Source organism: Carassius gibelio, chromosome B15 (genome assembly GCF_023724105.1).
Source record: "Carassius gibelio isolate Cgi1373 ecotype wild population from Czech Republic chromosome B15, carGib1.2-hapl.c, whole genome shotgun sequence".
Lineage (NCBI taxonomy): Eukaryota > Metazoa > Chordata > Actinopteri > Cypriniformes > Cyprinidae > Carassius > Carassius gibelio.
In genome coordinates this window covers 8,343,789-8,362,515 of record NC_068410.1, presented here as the reverse complement: position 1 = coordinate 8,362,515, position 18,727 = coordinate 8,343,789, and the positions used below count along the sequence as shown (strand labels likewise).

Genomic DNA, 18,727 nt, shown 5'->3' with positions numbered 1-18,727 from the left:
GGCCAAATATCTGTCTGGCTGTCTCAAAATCTCAAGTGCTCTATACTTTCCCGTCTTTGGAAATACACAGACTGAGCTTTTCTCACATTGAATTTAACATACCTCCTGCTCCAGGTGTTTTCCAGTGTAACTGTACAACACATAACTAAACATGGACTGAACGGCCTCAAACACCCTTTGTCCCAGGTTTTGTTAAATATACAGCTTCAGCGCCCTCTGTTGATCAACGACTTACAGTTTATTGTAAAATTGTAGTTTATATCAGCGTGTCGGATATTTAATTGCGCAAGATCATATTTAATAGGGATGCACCGATCATGATTTTTCATGGCCGATTCCGTTACCGATTTTTTACAAGCAAACTGGCCGATTCCGATACCGATTTCCGATTTTTTTTTTAATCTTTTAAGCAACAAACAAGAAAGAAGGAAAGTGCATAAACAATATATTTGGTATATAATAGGCCAAACTTGCTTTTAGCTATTGAAAACAATAACTGTTACCATCTGAAATTAACAGCAGTAACTGCACGGTAAGTAGCCTACAGTACATTCAATACAAACATAGATGGTAGAGACATCAGCATTTAGCTTTTGTTTTTGAATTGTAATAAAAGATTAACTGTAACCATGTGAAATTCAAGGCAACGACTGCATAGTTCTACAGTCCAAAAACAACAATCAACACACATTCAATAAGATGTTTCTTAATCAGCATTCAGTATTTTAGTTTTTAAATTTGGTTTTAAATTAAAAAAGGTCTTTACAGTGAGACTAAATAATGCTATATAAATACTTTTTCCAAAATGTTAAAATCAAATAATGTTGGTGCGAATAAAACAAAGATGCAAGGTGTTTCATACATTCCAATAAAAAATAAAATAAAATAAAAAATAGGGTACTTATTTACATCTATTTACACTTATCGTCTCAAGTAAAAAAAATATAGATGTGAATCATTACCCTAAAATGTTTTAATTGGATGAATGAAACACTTTTTTTCAGTGTGCTACAGCAGGTGATTTTAAAATCAAATTAAGTCTATGTAATTTTAAGGTAAAATAAAAATAATCATCCTAATGCAGAACTGACGTTTATTTATGGATTTTCAAACGTGTATGCAAGTTCTAATAAAAAAACATTTCAGTTTTGTCACAGTTTAGTCCGTTTCGTTTCTCATCCAAAACGCGAGAAGTTGACCTGAACATCTCTTCACGGTCTACCAGTGTTCAGGGCGCGGACCGGTACAGTAGACGCTCGCGCAGCTTCAGTCAGTATTTGCATTTGCAGTACTGATCGGCTGCCTGAGTCCTGCACACAGATTTCGAAATACTCTTCCACACAAATGACATACCGAACGATTACAATGTAGTCTGTGCACGCGAGCGCACCTCTGGAAAAATCGGCCGGAAAAAGACCAAAAAACCAGCCGATTGCCGATTGCGTATTTGAAGCAAAAACCACAAATGTAAATTTCTGTGCACACCTAAATTCACCCTGAATAGGTTTCCTCAAAAAGAAAAAAAAAAAAAGAAAAAAGAATTTTTTTTTTACATAAATAAATAAACAAGTAGCTAAAAAGAAAGAAAAGAATGAAAAAATTATTTAAAAATGAAACCCAATCTTCCTCATAACAAGGTGTTTGATCAATCATGAACAAATAGCGTGTGAAGAATCATCTTTATACCTAAAAGTGCCTGGTATTAATTGGTTCATAGAAAAAGAAAGGTTTGAGTGCCAAAGCAAATAATTCTTTTCATAGCCTGTGTGACTGCTCTTAATTAAATGGGTTGGGAAAACATTTCTAAAACAAATAACTTACAAAGAAAATCAGCTTTTGGTTAGGCCTATTGATTCAATTAACTATAAAGGACAGAAAACGTGCTCTGAAATTTATAGGCATGGAAATTCCTCACTGTATAAATTAAAACCGTGTTACATGTGCTGACTACAACATTTATGATCTATAAATATGAGAATTAAAACTTCACATGCTGTCTTAGAGGTTGATTTATAAAGATATGCCTGGTTTACATTGATATCAATCACTGGTTAGCTAGTTTACTCTGAAAATGTTGCCTTATGCTCGTTTTAGACATTTTAACTTAAAATGTTGATGGAAAAACGTCAACTAGGCTAAATCTGTTCAGCAAACTCTTCTAACCAATCATAAACCTCAAAAAGCAGCACGTGACTAAACGCGGAAGTGCATGTGTAGTGGACGAGCTGCAAAAAGCGTCTTCTTCATTGGATCACGTAATAGACACGCACGAGTACCAGCAGCAGCTCAGCTGTCAGAGAGCTGAAGCTGTTCAGTCAACAAACCCGGAATAACGCGGTTAAACACCACATTTAATTTAATTTATCACATCTCCTGGTGAGTTTCCTCATGGAAATGTTTTGTTATCTGCTTTGAAAACAACAGATGAGAGGTGGAGGTTAATATGTGGGCTTATGAAAGGGTGTTAGCCAGCAACAGTTTCATTATGTTGGATTGTTGTTTTAAAACTTATAAGATACTTGGGTTTCAAGATTCACTAGATAAACTACCAATAGGCCTCTTCTTCAAGTCTGAATGTCACTTCGCAATGTTAAGCAGGTGTTTACTTTGTAAATCCTCATGTGACAGTACGTCATATAAACTGGTCCAATGCTAATAGGCCACAAAAAGTTAATTTAGTTTAATTTCTCAAAATGCGCATAATAATTTAATAATTTAAGTTAATCTTTTGAAAAATACTACAGTATATTGGTACCATTGTAGTGTAATGACGCCAGTCAGTGGTGCTATGATATTATATGATGTTCTACTAAAACTCATTGTATTCACTTTTAGGAAGAGTACTTAATATATGCTTTAAAATAATTTACTTAAGCGTTAAATTTAAATAAAATGCAATCAGTTGAACTTTTGACATAAGAGGGACTTAAGTACATTTTTGTATGTAATTTCATGAGTTCTTCTGCTTTTGAAATATGGTTAAAGTATGTTGAATGTACTGACAATTTCTGGTAAACTAAAATGTACTTAAATGCCATCAATGTTTAAACTTGTATGTCATGTATTTTAATATTTATGTAATTACACATTTGAACGGATTAAGCTGTAGTTTAGTACATTTAAAGATATTTACTTAAATGTAATATTGAACACACTAATTAAAATTCAGTTTGTGATTTAGTTAACACATTAAAATAAGTGTAAAAAAATATTTTGAAGATTTGAAATAAAGTGAATTTTCATATTTAATACAATTAAGCACGTTTCTTTTTCACTAAGGTACACATGCGGATGCAAGTTATTCCAACAACAAAAAGACTTGATATTTTGTGTAACATTTGAAGTAAAATTTGCTTGCTGGCATCTCTTGTAATATAAGAAAGTTGAGGAAGTCATGGGACACAGAGGAAGTTATGTAGCTTTTAAACACATGAACATTCCTGACCCTGACACATGAACATTCCTTTTTTCAGTTATGGAGCAAGTGAAGCAGGAGGCCTTTGATAACGCCAGGCTGCAGGTGATCAAAGATGGGTACGAGAAGGCATTCGCATGCATCAATAAAGCTCTCACAGAGGATGAGGTGGGCCACAGTGCAGAGGCGCTAAAACTGTACCGACAAGGGCGGCAGCACCTCCTCAGGGCTCTCAGTGTTCCCTCGCAGGGTATGGAGTGTGTGGGTCCCTCCTGGGAATCAGCTAGACAGATGCAGCGCAAGATGCAGGAGACTCTCAACAACATTACCACTCGCTTAGCCATGCTGGAAACCAGCCCAGACCCCAACCAAGTCTCGGATAGCAGCGCAGCCCCTCAAAAACTCTACCCTGAAGTCCCGAAGGTCAAGTCGGACCAGATGCTTGCTTCCAACAGCAGGGTTGCAGGGGCTTCAGGTGTGCCAGTTCCGGTCTCCCCCTCAGTGCAGCCCAATATGTTAATTGACCAGCCTCCTGCATACACCCCTCAAGCTGCTGACGGACACCTGAGCATTTCCTATGGCACCGACTCGGGTGAACTCTCCCTGGTTGGAGATGAGTTCTACAGCAATACGTCTAATTCAGCACCTTCTCCTCAGTGTCTGGGGGAGGATGGAGAGGAACTCTTTTTCCTTCCTCAAGGGGTGCAGATCTTCTTTGTTACACCTGACGGGCAAGTCAGTGCTCCCTCTTATCCAGGGTACCTGCGCATCGTCAAGTTCACCAGTGAGCAATCAGAGAGGATTCCAAACAGGCCACCTGCCTTCCTACAGGTAAGAAATCAAAAGCTGCGTTATTTATATAAAGCTGCATTATTTAGCGCAAGGTTGGGGGTTCGATTCCCTGGGAACACATGATAGGTAAAAATTGATGGCCTGAATCCACTGTAAGTCGCTTTGGATAAAAGCGTCTGCTAAATGCATAAATTTAATTTAATTTAATTTTTAAATATAAATGTATTTATTAATTTAGTTGTTTTTTTTCTGTACAGAAAAATAAAGCAAGTTTTAGGAACAGGAAGATTTTTTTTCTTTTTTCGTTTTGATCATTTTAATTTCAATTAAACCAATTTTCTCCACAAATTCAATTTATGTAATTCATAAAATATCATTTGTTTATTTTTATAACAACAAATTATTTTTATGGCAACAAATTTTCAATAACAATACATTTTTAGTTTTATACATTGCTATTTGTTGTGCTAAATTCTTTAAACACGCATTTTGTTTCTTTTATTTGAGATCTTTAATAGTCTTTGTTGTACTAAATGTAATAAATAAAAATGAATACAAATAAATGTAGTAATTTCTAAATTCTGGAGGAATGAGATGTTTGCAAAGTACTGAGAATCCAAGGAGAAAATATGATTAATAAATTGTTAGTTAAATTGACAGTAAAAAAATTATGTTGCAATGCAAAAATCTTAACGGGCCTAAAAACAAGCTTAATGTTCTTTACACAAAATATATTTTCTTATTTGTGGGTGAATTGTGAGTCCAGACATGTTTTATGCAAGTTTCATAAGATTCTTTAAAAACGGTTGCTTGATCTGTTCAGCCCATAGAGATTGTTCATGTTGATATTTCCAGGCATTTGTAAAGAACGGTCCAAGTAGGCTTGTTTTCAAGACATGGTGTCCTGTAACCTACTTTCACAAGCTTTTGTCTGGCTCTAAAGCTTCCTACACTCTTGAGATGGTGTTGTCTTTAATGAGACCATCCTCATCCGTTGTTTCTTAATGGGATAGTTCACCCAAAAATGAAAATTCTGTCATTAATTACTCACCCTCATGTCATTCCAAACCTGTAAGACTTTCGTTCATCCTAGGAACACAAATTAAGATATTTTTGATGAAATCTGAGAGCTCTCTGATCCTCCATAGACAGCAAGGATTCTCTCACGATCAACACACAGAAACGTTGCAAGGACATTAAAATAATCCATGTGACATTAGGGGTTCAACCCTAACTTTACAAAGCAACGAGAATACTTTTTGTGCGCAAAGAAAACAATAATTACATCATTTATTCAGCAATTCTTCTCCCCAAGTTACCGTCTTTCGTCATTTTTGAAAAAAACCCAGAACGTAATCAGTGCTCGCATTTCGCATTGTTATTATTGTTTTCTTTGCACACAAAAAGTATTCTCGTTGCTTCCTAAAATTACGGTTGAACCCCTGATGTCACATAGACTATTTTACCGATTTCCTTGCTATGTTTCTGTGCGTTGACTGTGGTAATATCGTTGCTGTCTATGGAGGGTCAGACAGCTCTCAGATTCCATAAAAATATCTTCATTTATGTTCCAAAGATGAATGAAGGTCTTACGGGTTTGGAACGACATGATGGTAATTAATGACAAAATGTTCTTTTTTGGGTGAACTAACCCTTTAACAGTATCATGTGAGTGTATCCTCACTGCTTGCATCCAATAGGCTTTCAGTGAGTGATGTCACCTCGGGAAAGCCCCAGTCATCTGAGCTTAATGACCTGTTTGGTTTTTCTTGAATTGTTCCCCTACACGAGAGACAATATAAATGACCTGGTTCAGCTCAATATATTTTACACTTTGACCGCCACTCTGTGATAACCTGTGATAAAATTATTATAATCTGGCAAAGGTAAATAGTCAGTAATATAATCCTCACAATATGAGATGCACTTTGAACACCGCCCTACATGAAATCCTCACAATATGAGGTAATTTTATGGAATGTCTGTATTGTATGTAAATAATAGAGTAATAATATAAAAGCCTTGGCTAACCTCTGGACCCAATCAGGGCCCAAAGACACCCACGTCCAAAAATAAATAGAGCCATATCCTCACACGGACATTGAGGTCGTAGATTAGCTGTGTCATGAAGCTGAACAAAGAGCCTCCAGTTGCTGCGCTTCAGGCTTTGACTTTAATCTTATTAAATGATAGCAGTCATGAGGACAGGATGAATGAATCCAACTGCAGAGCTGTCCACGGTCTCAACTTTGGGAGAAAATCCAGGCCTGGACTTCAAATTCGGAGCCACAGGGCAATATTCATTTATAACTTTTCACTGGTTAACATATAAATTAACATAAAAAATTGCATATCTGCAGAAAGGATAGTGTCAGCAAGCTGTATTTTTTATGATTTATTCAAATGATGGATGACAGGCATTATTATAGAGAAGTATATTTTGGGGAAGTTGTGGCCTAGTGTTTAGCGAGTTTGACTCCTAAGGTTGTGGGTTCGAGTCTCAGGCCGGCAATATCACGACTGAGGTGCCCTTGAGCAAGGCACTGAACCCCCAACTGCTCCCCGGCTGTCACAGCATAAATGTCTGCCCACTGCTCTGGGTGTGTGCTCACGGTGTGTGTGTGTTCACTGCTCTGTGCGTGTGCACTTCAGTTGGGATAAATGCAGAGCACGAATTCTGAGTGTGGGTCACCATACTTGACTGTATGTCACATCACAGTTTTTTTTTATTTTTTTTATATATATGTAACATCAGACTATATAAACAAATATTTGTATATTTCTAATTAAGAATTAACATAAATCATTGTTCATTGAGAATTGTTTTCGTGGGTTTGTGAAGTAAGGCCTTTAAATTTAAAATACAATTTTAAGGGAATAATTAAATTAATTTAAAGGGATAAATCAGATAAAAAGTGATTTGTATATTTTTTTGATAAAGCATTTTCACACTAATTATTCAGTAAGGTTTGTATTATCTGATATCTGTAAAGGGTACATTTGAGGTGGGACTGTTTGTTTAAGCAGATTAATATCCGGCAATAATTATAAAGTCCCAATGAGGAAGACATGTTCCTGAATCAACATTCTCATGATTATCAATTTTTATTTTTATTGCCTGCAGATTTTGGTGGCTTGTAGCCTGAGGAAGCCACACTCATTTTCATTTCTAATTTCAGGTTTGTGACTGGCTTTACCCATTGATGTCCTCTGACTCCCCAGTCCTGCTGTGCAACACAGGAGTCTACATGTTCCCTGACATGATGGCTCCTATCCCGGGCTCTTATGTTGGGGTGGTCCTTTCTTCTGAGCTTCCCCAGAGGGACCGCGAACTCTTCCAGAGTGTTCTTTCACAGCTGACTGACCTGCGTGTCCAGGTGAGCTGTCCCTGTGTCCCCTCAGCTCCCCCCTCAGAAACACAGGGGTCAGCAGGGGCTTCAGAGCAGGTGTGGTGGCTCAAACTCGTCTCAAACTTTGCGTGTCACTAACTCAATCTCTACAGCTTTACAAACAATTCCAGTATCTTAAATGTTGCTGCCCCTTTTAGTGTTTTTCTTTCTTTTTTTATTTATTTTTATTGTTGTTGAGTTTTTCTTTTTTTTCTTTATCATAACAGAATAGAATCAAGAATTTGACACTGCGGTAAAATCATTATGTTCTTTAGCTGCATGATGTTCACTGTTTGGAATCAGATTTTTGCATGTTGCTCAAATGCATTGGGAACATATCACTGCATCTTCCTGCTTTATTAACCCCTTTTCTTTACAGATTTCAGGTGTATTTGAGAGTTTAAAAGATTTATTTAAGGTATTAATGCATTGTAATATCACCGAATGACAAGTGCATTTTTGTTGTGAATACTGTATTTATGCACTAAACATTAAGGAATACAAACACAACAGGGTGTTTTTTGGAAGTCTTTAAATTTTTAATACAGAAGAAACTCTAATGTCCTTGAAACCAATGGAAACTTAAACATTTCCAAATGACATTAGAGTGCTAGACATTTATGCACCCTTAAAATGTGCCCATATATTAGAGAAAGACTCCAAGCACATTAATGGTCAGTACCACTCTCTGCCAATAACCAAAAATGTAAACAAAAAAATAATAATAATAATTACATTAAAAATTAAATAGCTTGTCAGAAATATATAAATGATATTATATTTAAGTATAAAATACTTTATTTAAATACTTATTTTTATAATGAATAGTTTTTCTATAATAATTATTATTGATATTATTTAAAATTTGATTATACTTAAATTCATGTTTTAATAAAAATGGACTGTCCCTGTTTTATGAAGTACGCTCACTCAGGGAATTCTTTTTGATTTGAGATTAATTTATAAAATCTTGTATAATTTAGTCTGCTGTATTTTTGTTTATTTGGTTTTATTTTATATTCGTAAATCTTGTATTGTTCCAATTCAGTTTTTGTCCATATAGATAAACAACTAACAAACTAATCCCATTGTGACATAATTATGTAAATACCATACCATGTAAAAAAGCATACCAATTTCACCCTTTGAGGTTTTTAATGTGCTGGAACGTTATATTTTCTACTATACTATATTTTCTTATAATTTAATGCACTTGACAGTTCTTGTGGTCCTTACAATGCTTCTATGCTTTCTGCTGCTTGCACTGCCTCCAATGCTGATATTCATAAGTTTTTCACACATTTGGCTTTGGATATAATAAAATAGCGAGCTGACTTGGCTTTTGCTTTTGAGCGGGCACACTACCCTGCGCTTGATGGATCGAGAGCATAGAGGAGAAGGAGAATTAATTAGCTGTAATGCTCTTAGCAAACCAAGAACTCACCTTAAAACAGTAGTGAATGAGAGCACAGGCAAGTGTAACAGTAACATACACGCCACATTTTTCTTCTTTTTTATTCAGTTGCATTATAATAAGTCATAATCCTAGTCTAGTGGTTATGTGAGTCAGAAAAACATTGTGCATGCTTTTAGAAATCATTTCACTGAGCAGCTGCTGCTGAGTTTGGAACCAAGTGCCACAGTTCTCTGTAAAGGAGGGGGCGATGACAAACACCCCCATTGTTGTGGAAATAACAGGTTGTTGTAGCAGACCATGCTGACTCACTGGCTCAAGTGTTTAGAGGCAACAAAGGATTTTTTTTCTTTTTTTTTTTGGCAAACGGGGAAAAATCTGGAAGCATTCCCTCCTTGTCATAAACAATACTGGCTAATTTCCATATAGTCATCTTACAAATCACAATTTGCTTTTAGTTGTCGCTTGAGCTTGCTTTTGCGTTCTTTATGATTCTCTGTTTTTACTGTTGCCCGCTATCCTGTGTCCCCAAGGCATCAGATGGCACAAGCGATACCATTAACCTGGGTCAGAAGGTGCCGATAGTGCCTCCTGCAGCTGAAGCAGTGCCCCCTGCTGCTGAGGAGGAGAAGGTACTTCCTGAATGGAGCGAGAAGGTGGCTCAAGGGATCCTGACTGGTAAGAAGAGCAATCTGATTCCCTTAAATGAGGCTTTAATATAAAGAAAGCACGTTCAAGGCCCAGAAACATAGGACATCATTAAAATATTCCATGTGACCTCAGTGGTTGAAAGGTTACCTGTACAACATTTTGGATTGTACTAGAACCTCAACAGTTGTTTTCACCAAAAGAGTGATCCTGTGATGCTCTCTTTACTGGATGAAATATATCGACAGGGGCTTCATGGCTGAGCTGGGGGTTGGTGAAGGGGGCTGAGTACACAGGGAAAGCCATACATAAAGGTGCATCCAAACTACGAGAGCACATCACACCAGAGGACAAACCAACTCAAGTCAGCCCCACAGTAACCAAAAGCCTCCATGTGGCCAAACAGGCCACAGGAGGAGCAGTGAAGGTCAGCCAGTTCCTTGGTAAGGAAGTGTCTTTGTAAATTCCTAATTGTGCTGGTAATATTCAAGAAAGACGAGACGCACTTCATTTACTGTGTATGATTTGAATCAAAAGCATGTTGTGTACTGTTTCAGTGGATGGACTGTGCACAGTCGCTGGACATGTTGGCAGAGAGTTGGCACCCCATGTAAAAAAACATGGAGGGAAGCTTATCCCAGAGTCTCTGAAGAAAGACAAGGAAGGACGCTCCAATATTGATGGAGCCATGGTGGTTGCAGCAAGTGGAGTTCAAGGTGAAGTAAATCATTCCACTCAGAAATTATTCTTTTCTTGGCTATTTTAGACACATTGATGACTATAATTACATTATTATCTTTTAGACATTATTGATCAGATGGTTACCGTGATTTATCAAATTCTTTACACATGCAAATTTTACCATGGAGCAAAAAAGCCATTATATTATTGACTAAATTTATAACAAATACTAAATGGTGTCAAGAGCCAGTAATATGTGCTATTAATCATTTAGAGACCGTTGGACTACTACCATTAAAATATTTGGGCTCAGTAAAAAAAAATTAATGATTAAAAAAAATAAAAAAAAAGTCTCTGCCATTATCAAGGCTCTATGTATGTGATTAAAAATACAGTAAAACATTACTATTGTGAAATATTAGTACAAATTTGAAAAATTGAATCCATCTGTAATGGCAAAGCAAATTTTCAGCAGACGTTACTGCAGTCTTTAATAATAATTCTAATATGTTGATTTGACGCCAAATTTTTTTTTTATTATTATTACCTATATTGAAATTTTTAGGGTTCTTTGAAGTTCAAAAGAACAGTATTTTTCTGAAATATAAATATTTAGCAACATGATAAATGTCTTTACTGTCACTTTTGATTTTGAAATTGAAATAATACTCTACTTTTGTCAGGATTTGCAACAATGTGGACAGGGTTGGAGGTTGCAGCAAAGAACATAGCAAAGAGTGTTGCCACAGAAACAGTTACCACGGTAAAACATAAGTAAGTAAATCCACAAGGGTCTCATTCCACCTGCTTTAAAGTTGATCATGACAATGTTTTAACTACATTTGCAGGTTCTCACCAGTAACTTTGATCAAAATAATGAACTGCACTCACGCTAGTTTCTTTCCCGTCTATTTGTTTGCAGATTTAGGGGTCTGGAGAACATTTCAGACACCCCAAATGAAAACAAGTAGAAACATGTATCCCTGCACCCTGTAAAAAGGCCTTAATTAACGTCACGAGCATGGCTAAAGCTTATGTATGAGACTGAATCAGTCAGCACTTGCACGCAATGCTAATGATTTATAGGACATAATGATTAAATCACCTCCGTTAGCATCCTGTATTGCTGTGCGCAAATTATCCACAGCTCAGAAATGGAATGTATATGTGTTTCTAACAGCCAAAGTAATTAATCTCATTGTCTTTATTGCTTCATTTTTCTTAACTTTTGAACCTTTTAAGCCTGACTTTAATTATACTGTTCAACAACAGAAGATTTTATCGGATAGCAAACATAATCATCATCTACGTAATTTGACCAAGATGTACAGTATATACATGTATGCTATCGTTTAAAAGTTTGGGGTTAATATGGTTAATATGTTTAATAATACGTTTTTATTTTATTTTTTGATTTTTTGATTTTTTTATAAATGAATACTTTTATTCAGAAAGGATGCATTAAATTGATCAAAAGTGGCATTTATAAAGATTTCTGTTTCAAATAAATGCTGTTCTTTTGAACTTTCTATTCATCCAGGATTCCTGGGAAAAAAGTATCATGGTTTCATTAAAAATATGAATCGGTTAAAACTGTTTCAACATTGAAAAAAAAAAAAAAAAAACTTTCTCATCAGCATATTAGAATGATTTCTGAAGATTTATGTGACACTGAAGTCTAAATTATGGCTGCTGAAAATTCAGCTTTGCATCACAGGAATAAATAGCATTTAAAAATATATTAAAACAGAATATAGTTATTCAATTCAAGTTTATCATCAGAAACAGGTAACATGTTTCGTTGGCAGTGTTTCTAAGATGAAAGAATGCAGTTTTTGTAACTTGGAAAATATGCTTTTCAAAAGACAAGTTTCTGTCTAATATAACACCCAGCTTTTTGACTGTAGAGGATTTAACAGGATTTATTCCGTCTAGTTGCAAACTGTAGTCTACTAGATTCTGTGTACTGTTTTTTTGGTCCAATAATTAATATCTCTGTCTTATCCAAATTTAATAGGAGAAAATTATTGGTCCAACAATCTTTTACATTTTTAACATTAGTTTATCATTAGCTTAGATAATTTAGAAGTTTCATCTGGTCTTGTTGAGCTATATAGTTGAGTATCATCAACATAACAGTGGAAACTAATCCCGTATTTTCTAATAATATTACCAAGGGGCAACATTTACAGTATATTGAAAATAGCAGAAGACCTAGGACAGATCCTTGTGGCACTCCATATTTTACTGGTGATAAATGAGATGACTCCCCATTTACATAAACAAAATGGTAGCCATCGGACAGGCAGGATCTAAAGTTACTGTATTTTAAATTGTAAACACATTTCTAATCAATTTAAATAAATGCAGCTTTGGAGACCTCAAACTTTTGAACGAGAGTGTAAATCATCTTATACTTTACAACTGTGCAATTCATTGTAAAGAAGGTTTAAGATTTCAAGCTTAAATCCTTCCGATTAATTATCCATTTTTTAAAAGTGGGGAAATAACGGTGATTACTATAACCGTCATATAGCTCATAATATCATAATGTTTTTCAATCATAATAATTTGCACAACCGTCCTATCCTTTCTAACTAAAAATATTCAGGAATTTTAATCCAGCTTTTTTCACATCACAACATAAATATTTTTATGCCATCTTTAGGATTAATTTTTCAATTTAAATCAAAGGCAGATATTTCTGTAGATAAATGACTGAATCCATGCATGTATGTTTAACTGCTTTGCTCTGCTTCGAATATTGTCCATCTCCTAAAGCCTTTTCCATTGCCTCTTTCATCACCCCGTCCCCTCCTTTACTCAATCTGGGTTATTTATAATCAAGGTATGGGGCGGAAGCGGGCCAGGCCACAGATCATGCTGTCAACTCTGCCATCAATATGGGCGTCACCGCGTTCAATATCGACAACCTGGGGATCAAGGCAATGGTCAAGAAGACTGGCAAAGAGACTGCCCACGCCATCCTGGCAGACTATAAAGTCCAAGAGTCGAGCACTCAAGTTGAGAAACATAAAGACCAAAAGTAGAGGTTAGATTCAGACCTTTTGTTTCAGGTGTCCATTTTTAAGAGCAAACCAAATGACTGAAGACGTAGGTGGATCCTTGTCCAGTTTTTCAACGAGTGCTGTTGTTTGTTGATGTGACTGACCCTAAACTCCAAAGACTTTGCAGTAAACACAGTTTGTCTTACTGTCATGTTTACTATTTTCACTGTGTCGCAGTGTAAATGGTAAATGCACTTTTAAAAATTCCCTGAGAGCCTGCTGGACAATATTCTTGATTTTGCCTTACACTTCACTTCACCAGCAGTTTACTCAACTAAACATATCACCAATGATTTTACTCATATTAAATCTTCAATAGTTTTGCATGGTTTGTGTCTTTCAAATGGACCCTTAAAACAAAGTACAAGCCAAAGGTGGACTTTCGGTTTTCCCATAGAGCCTTAAGAAATATAATATTCTTGTATTTAAAAATACATATATATATATATATATATCTAAAGCTTCAATATACGTATATTCCAAAACTGCTTTATGATAGCTGTTTTATACAGTATACAGACCTGTTTGTTCTTGGTACTAGGATTTCTTTATGTTTTAAAATATTAAAAAGCACTTTAACCCCTGTTAGGAAGACATTGACATTTCTTGCAGATGATGATAAAATTAAATTGCACTTGCAGTTCGAATATGACACAGAGTTCAGATATCAGTAATCTGTTTATTCAGAAGGCAGAAAAATCTTAACTTTTTTTTTTTTTTTTTTGGAAATGTTTAAAATTATATTATTTTAAAGTTTAAAATGTGTATTTTATAATATTAATATTATATAATAATATTGTAAATGAACAAGGCATATATTTAATAATATCTGCATAAAACTGTGAAATGCTATATATGAAGTCCAACCACTGTAGATATTGACACTCATAAACCATCTCAGCAGTTTTATTTCCCCATGAAAACTGATAATGACTGCATTTTTTTCTTTAAATTTGACTACTGACCATGTTTCTTTCGATTCCATATAAATCTTATTCCCATTTCACTGTAAACGTTAACAGAGTTGTTCATGCTTTGTGTTTGTTTTCATGCAATATGTCTCATTTGAATGTTTGGACAGCATAAATAAGCATAACAACGTTTAACCACAAGTCAATAGGTTTGCTCAATGACAAGTAATATAATAGCCTATGGTTATCTGACATAATAAATGAAACATTTAAAACATATTGTTTTCTGTGTACTCTAATTTACACGCCGTTTGATGCTTTAAAATGTGTTCCATTCCATTGCCTTCCATTCCTTTCTAGCCAAAGCACTAAAGATAAGGTCAAACGAGGTTATTCAGTGTGCCATGAATCAGCAGAATTTAACTTCATTTTACTGCATAATATATGAACAAAATATTATTATTCTTATGATAATGTATAAACACGTACTCACTTGGGCTTCCTGTGAAAATCGAACGGAATAACAGTCTTGAATGGAAGTATTTTTCCCTATGCATTGAAGTTAAAGTGTATGCTGCCATCTAGTGTCGTACTTTGTAATTGTAAATTTACATTTATGCATTTAGCAGACGCTTTTATCCGAAGCGACTTTTTTTTATACTTTTTTTTTAAAAAGTGCATTCAGGATATACATTATTTTATCAGTATGTTATATGTGTTCCCTGGGAATTGAATCCACGACCTTTTGCGCTGTTAACAGCTCTACCACTGAGCCACAGGAACACTAATAATAATAAACTCACTGGAAGAAAATTTGCTACTACATAAACTTTCTCTACCCATATTTAAATCTGCAGTAAAAGTGATGTGTAGGTTTAGACTTTGGTGATTTAAACATCTCAAATCTTCATTTTATTTTTTATTTTGTGAATAATTAAGTATGCAAAAATGAACTGTTCAAAATATAGGCTATCAATAGTAAGTTTTACTATTTGTACTAACAGTAGCCTAAATATTTAAGACATATAATATAATCTGTTATATGTGTGTGTGTGTGTAATCTGTAAGTAGTTTTTTTATGTGTATATACCAGTATTATATAATAATAAATATTTATGCAAAAATATTAAAATACTTAGTCACGACCACAAGTCTCTTGATCATATTGTTGAACTATGAAAAATAGGCCTAATTGGTTCTAGTGTGTCGCCAAGGCGGTTCACTGGTGCAATAAAGGATCTAGCTTGATTTAAGCGGACAATAGTGGGTGTGACACTCGATTATATGAGGAATGACAACAAAGTTCAGTGCATATGCTATCATATCTCATTTTTTATTTATTTATGTGCATGTATAAATTATAATTTAGTTTGAATAGATCGTCTCAGCTGGACTGCAAGCGGCGCTGGACAGTCTTCTTCCCACCGCGAGGACCTGCATTGGGACAGTCTTGGTGTCTAGGTAGGCAACTCCCTAGATTTTGAGACGCAGCCCTCGCTCGTATTCATTCAGTGAGGGTCCTCCCCTCAGGAATACGACAAAGGCTGCAAGTCTGCATCGAAACGAGGCATGGTCTAGCGTGAAGAGCTGCAGCCCATCCACCACATCCAGATCCAGCACAGCAGAGCACATGATTGTCTCCTCCTGTTCTTAAAACCATCATAGCATCCTCTAGAAGAGATGACAAGCCATTAGATGTGTGCTTTCATATCAACTGTGCTCATCGGATACACGCGCACAAGTAAGATGAATATTCTTATGAGATGCACCATGTCGGCACATTTAGCATTTATTAGTGCTTTAACATCGCTTTTAATTGATGAAACATAAGCACGACTTCTTCATTGTTCTTTACCTTTGGGCGTGTTTAAATAACTTCAACGTTATATATGAATTATTAAAATGTGTTATATGTATAAAACAACAATACATTAATGTTTGTTATTTAAAACATGAATAGGCTATTACATTTTATATAATGTCTTTTTAATCTATAGCCTATATTATTTTTTTGTCAGTTGATAAGCGCACAGAAATTAAAATTTCCAGCTACTTATTTAATAACATAGATGTGCAATATTAATTAACAAGTATAGGCACAAATGCATACCTCATCTATCCACATTTTCCCTCAGAGGTATACTACAGCTCCAGGTGTTGACATGGAGCTGGAGCATTTCGACGAACGGGACAAAGCACAAAGATACAGCCGTGGGGGTTCACGTGCGAACGGCCTGCCGAGCCCCACGCACAGCGCCCACTGCAGCCTGTACCGAACCCGGACCTTACAGGCTCTGAGCTCCGAGAAGAAAGCCAAGAGGGTCCGGTTCTACCGCAATGGAGACCGGTACTTCAAGGGGATTGTGTACGCTATTTCCACCGAAAGATTCAGGTCTTTCGATGCTCTTCTCGCAGACCTCACCCGCTCCCTATCAGATAACATAAATCTGCCTCAGGGCGTCCGGACCATTTATGCCATTGACGGGTCGAGGATTACCAGCATGGACCAGCTGGTGGAAGGTGAGCCTGGGTGTCCAGATATGGAGGTTTAGGGACACCTCTATCTTTTGTTTCTTGTTCAACTAGACATACTGTACATGGTCAACTTTGCATTAGATCACACATGTCTAGGTTTGGATGGTACCTGTTCTCCACATGAGGACACCATGTTGGAAAATGCTGGTTTTGGAACCTGGTAGCTAGTCTAAAGTGGTCATTAGCTGGTCGAAACCAGCCATAACTGTCCCAAAACCACTTTAAAATCTGACGACCAGCTTGTAGCTGGTTAAATGCTGGTACTAGATGGTCTACAAGATTGAACACGCTATTGAACATCTTAAATCACCAGCTACTGCCTTAACATGAGAATTTCCAGTAGAGCATTATCATTTTGATGATATCAAAAGCCATAAAGATTCAGCTAATTCATTAAAATACAGTCTGTGTACTGTCTCAGAGACCCCAAATGTGATATGTGTAAAAATTTAATTAGTTATTTGGAAAATAACCTTTATTTTATTAAAATCAAAACTCATAAAAAAAACAGATAATCAAAAAATAAAATAAAATAAATTGCTGAAAATTTACTCTTCTTTGCGTCATGCAAAATCTAGATGAGTTTATCTTTTCTTTGGAAGTGCAGTGAATGGGTGCCGTCAGAAAGAGAGTCCAAACAGCTGATACACATGTAATCCACACAACTCCAGACCATCAGTTAGCATCTTGCGAAGTGAAAAGCTGTGTGGTTTTAAAAAAACTCTCATTAAGACGTTTTAACTTTAAACCATCGCTTCTGGCCAAAATACAATTCCATAATCCATGATTTCCTCAGTGAAAGTCCCTTCCCTGTTGTCCTCTCATATTAAAATTCTCTTATATATATATATATATATATATATATATATATATAGAAGCTGTAGAAAGAGCTTGATCTGTGCTCAATTCTCTCCTGATTTAGATGAGCCAACTTTTTCACTGAAGAAAGAAATATTGTTGATAGAGGACTCATATTTTAGCTGTAAGCAATGGTTTGAAGTTAAAAATGTCTTAATGATTATTTGTTTTTGTTTCACACACATACAGCTTGTCTCTACAATATGTAAACTGATGGACTGTAGTTATGCTGGGGATTACTAATCATATGTGGATTACTGTGATGCTTTTATCAGCTGTTTGAACTCTCATTCTGACGGCACCCATCCAATCCCCAAAGGATTCATTAGTGAGCAAGTGATGTAATGCTACATTTCTCCAAATCTGTTTTCTTGGACATCTTGGTTGGCCTGAATGTAAGTACATTTTCAGAAAATAAGCACATGATAGCACATAGTAAGCACATAATATATTTAGTATGTACAGCCATCTGAGAATCTACTATGTGGAAAGTCATTGCATTAGTCATGTTTCATATCTAGGGGTTTCTGACACCCCAAACAGAGCATGCAGTTTATAGTACTGAGCAAGGATCAAGCTTGCATTGTCTGTGAGCAGATATCAGAAAGCCCTGTGATTTAAACCAGTAGTAATTTTAAAAAAGCTCATTAATATTTAACAGATTCTGCATCTCTATACCACTCCCTTCCTCTAAGTGTTGACCAATAAATCAAACCCGAGAACTGAAATCATTATATCTAACTTTGTCCTTGAATCATGTGTTAAATGACTCTGATGTGCAAATCAGTGGTGCCTTTTTTATATAAGACACCAATTCATTCATTCATTCTCAGTGCTGCCAGGGGTAGAATGAATATAAATGAGTGAGATGGAGATGATTTCAGTCTCTGGCGTGCACTTAACCTTGACTCTGTGTGACATTTCTGTCATTATGGACTATTATAAGTAGCTTTTATGTCCATTGACTGTCTTAAACTCACATGTGGACAAATTTATGGATTTTCTTCTGTGTTCTC

General features: G+C 35.7%; 2 protein-coding genes across 7 annotated transcripts in view; both read left to right on the top strand.

Moving 5' to 3' along the window:
• Positions 1-2,245: 2,245 nt before the first annotated feature.
• LOC127972730 (spartin) lies at positions 2,246-14,595 on the top strand. 5 transcript variants are annotated; one of them, XM_052576473.1, is made up of 9 exons: positions 2,248-2,376; positions 3,474-4,246; positions 7,387-7,584; positions 7,976-8,014; positions 9,544-9,688; positions 9,907-10,101; positions 10,216-10,374; positions 11,023-11,113; positions 13,188-14,595. In XM_052576473.1, exons 2-9 carry the CDS (start codon positions 3,476-3,478, stop codon positions 13,387-13,389), a joined length of 1,800 nt encoding a protein of 599 aa, XP_052432433.1. In that variant the 5' UTR covers positions 2,248-2,376; positions 3,474-3,475; the 3' UTR covers positions 13,390-14,595. The 5 variants fall into 5 exon arrangements, with proteins under 5 accessions (XP_052432434.1, XP_052432436.1, XP_052432433.1 ...); XM_052576474.1 differs by lacking the exon at positions 7,976-8,014 and having other exon boundaries at positions 2,246-2,376; XM_052576476.1 differs by lacking the exon at positions 7,976-8,014 and having other exon boundaries at positions 2,246-2,376; positions 11,262-14,595.
• Positions 14,596-15,766: 1,171 nt separating this feature from the next.
• The window catches only part of LOC127972728 (serine/threonine-protein kinase DCLK1-like), a 33,871-nt gene continuing 30,910 nt past the window's right edge, over positions 15,767-18,727 (top strand). The window contains exons 1-2 of one of the 2 annotated variants that reach the window (XM_052576471.1): positions 15,767-16,059; positions 16,454-16,838. In XM_052576471.1, coding sequence (XP_052432431.1) covers positions 16,481-16,838 — 358 coding nt within the window. In that variant the 5' untranslated portion in view covers positions 15,767-16,059; positions 16,454-16,480. The remainder of the gene's footprint in view (positions 16,060-16,453; positions 16,839-18,727) is intronic. The other variant, XM_052576469.1, reaches the window with a different exon arrangement.

What these genes read in the sequence shown, in the direction of transcription:
- LOC127972730 (XM_052576472.1), top strand. Translation starts at nt 3,476, where the DNA reads ATGGAGCAAGTGAAGCAGGAGGCCTTTGATAACGCCAGGCTGCAGGTG. An exon ending in GGCCACCTGCCTTCCTACAG is followed by an intron (nt 4,247 to 7,386) that starts GTAAGAAATCAA and finishes TTCTAATTTCAG; the next exon opens with GTTTGTGACTGGCTTTACCC. An exon ending in CAGCAGGGGCTTCAGAGCAG is followed by an intron (nt 7,654 to 9,543) that starts GTGTGGTGGCTC and finishes TGTGTCCCCAAG; the next exon opens with GCATCAGATGGCACAAGCGA.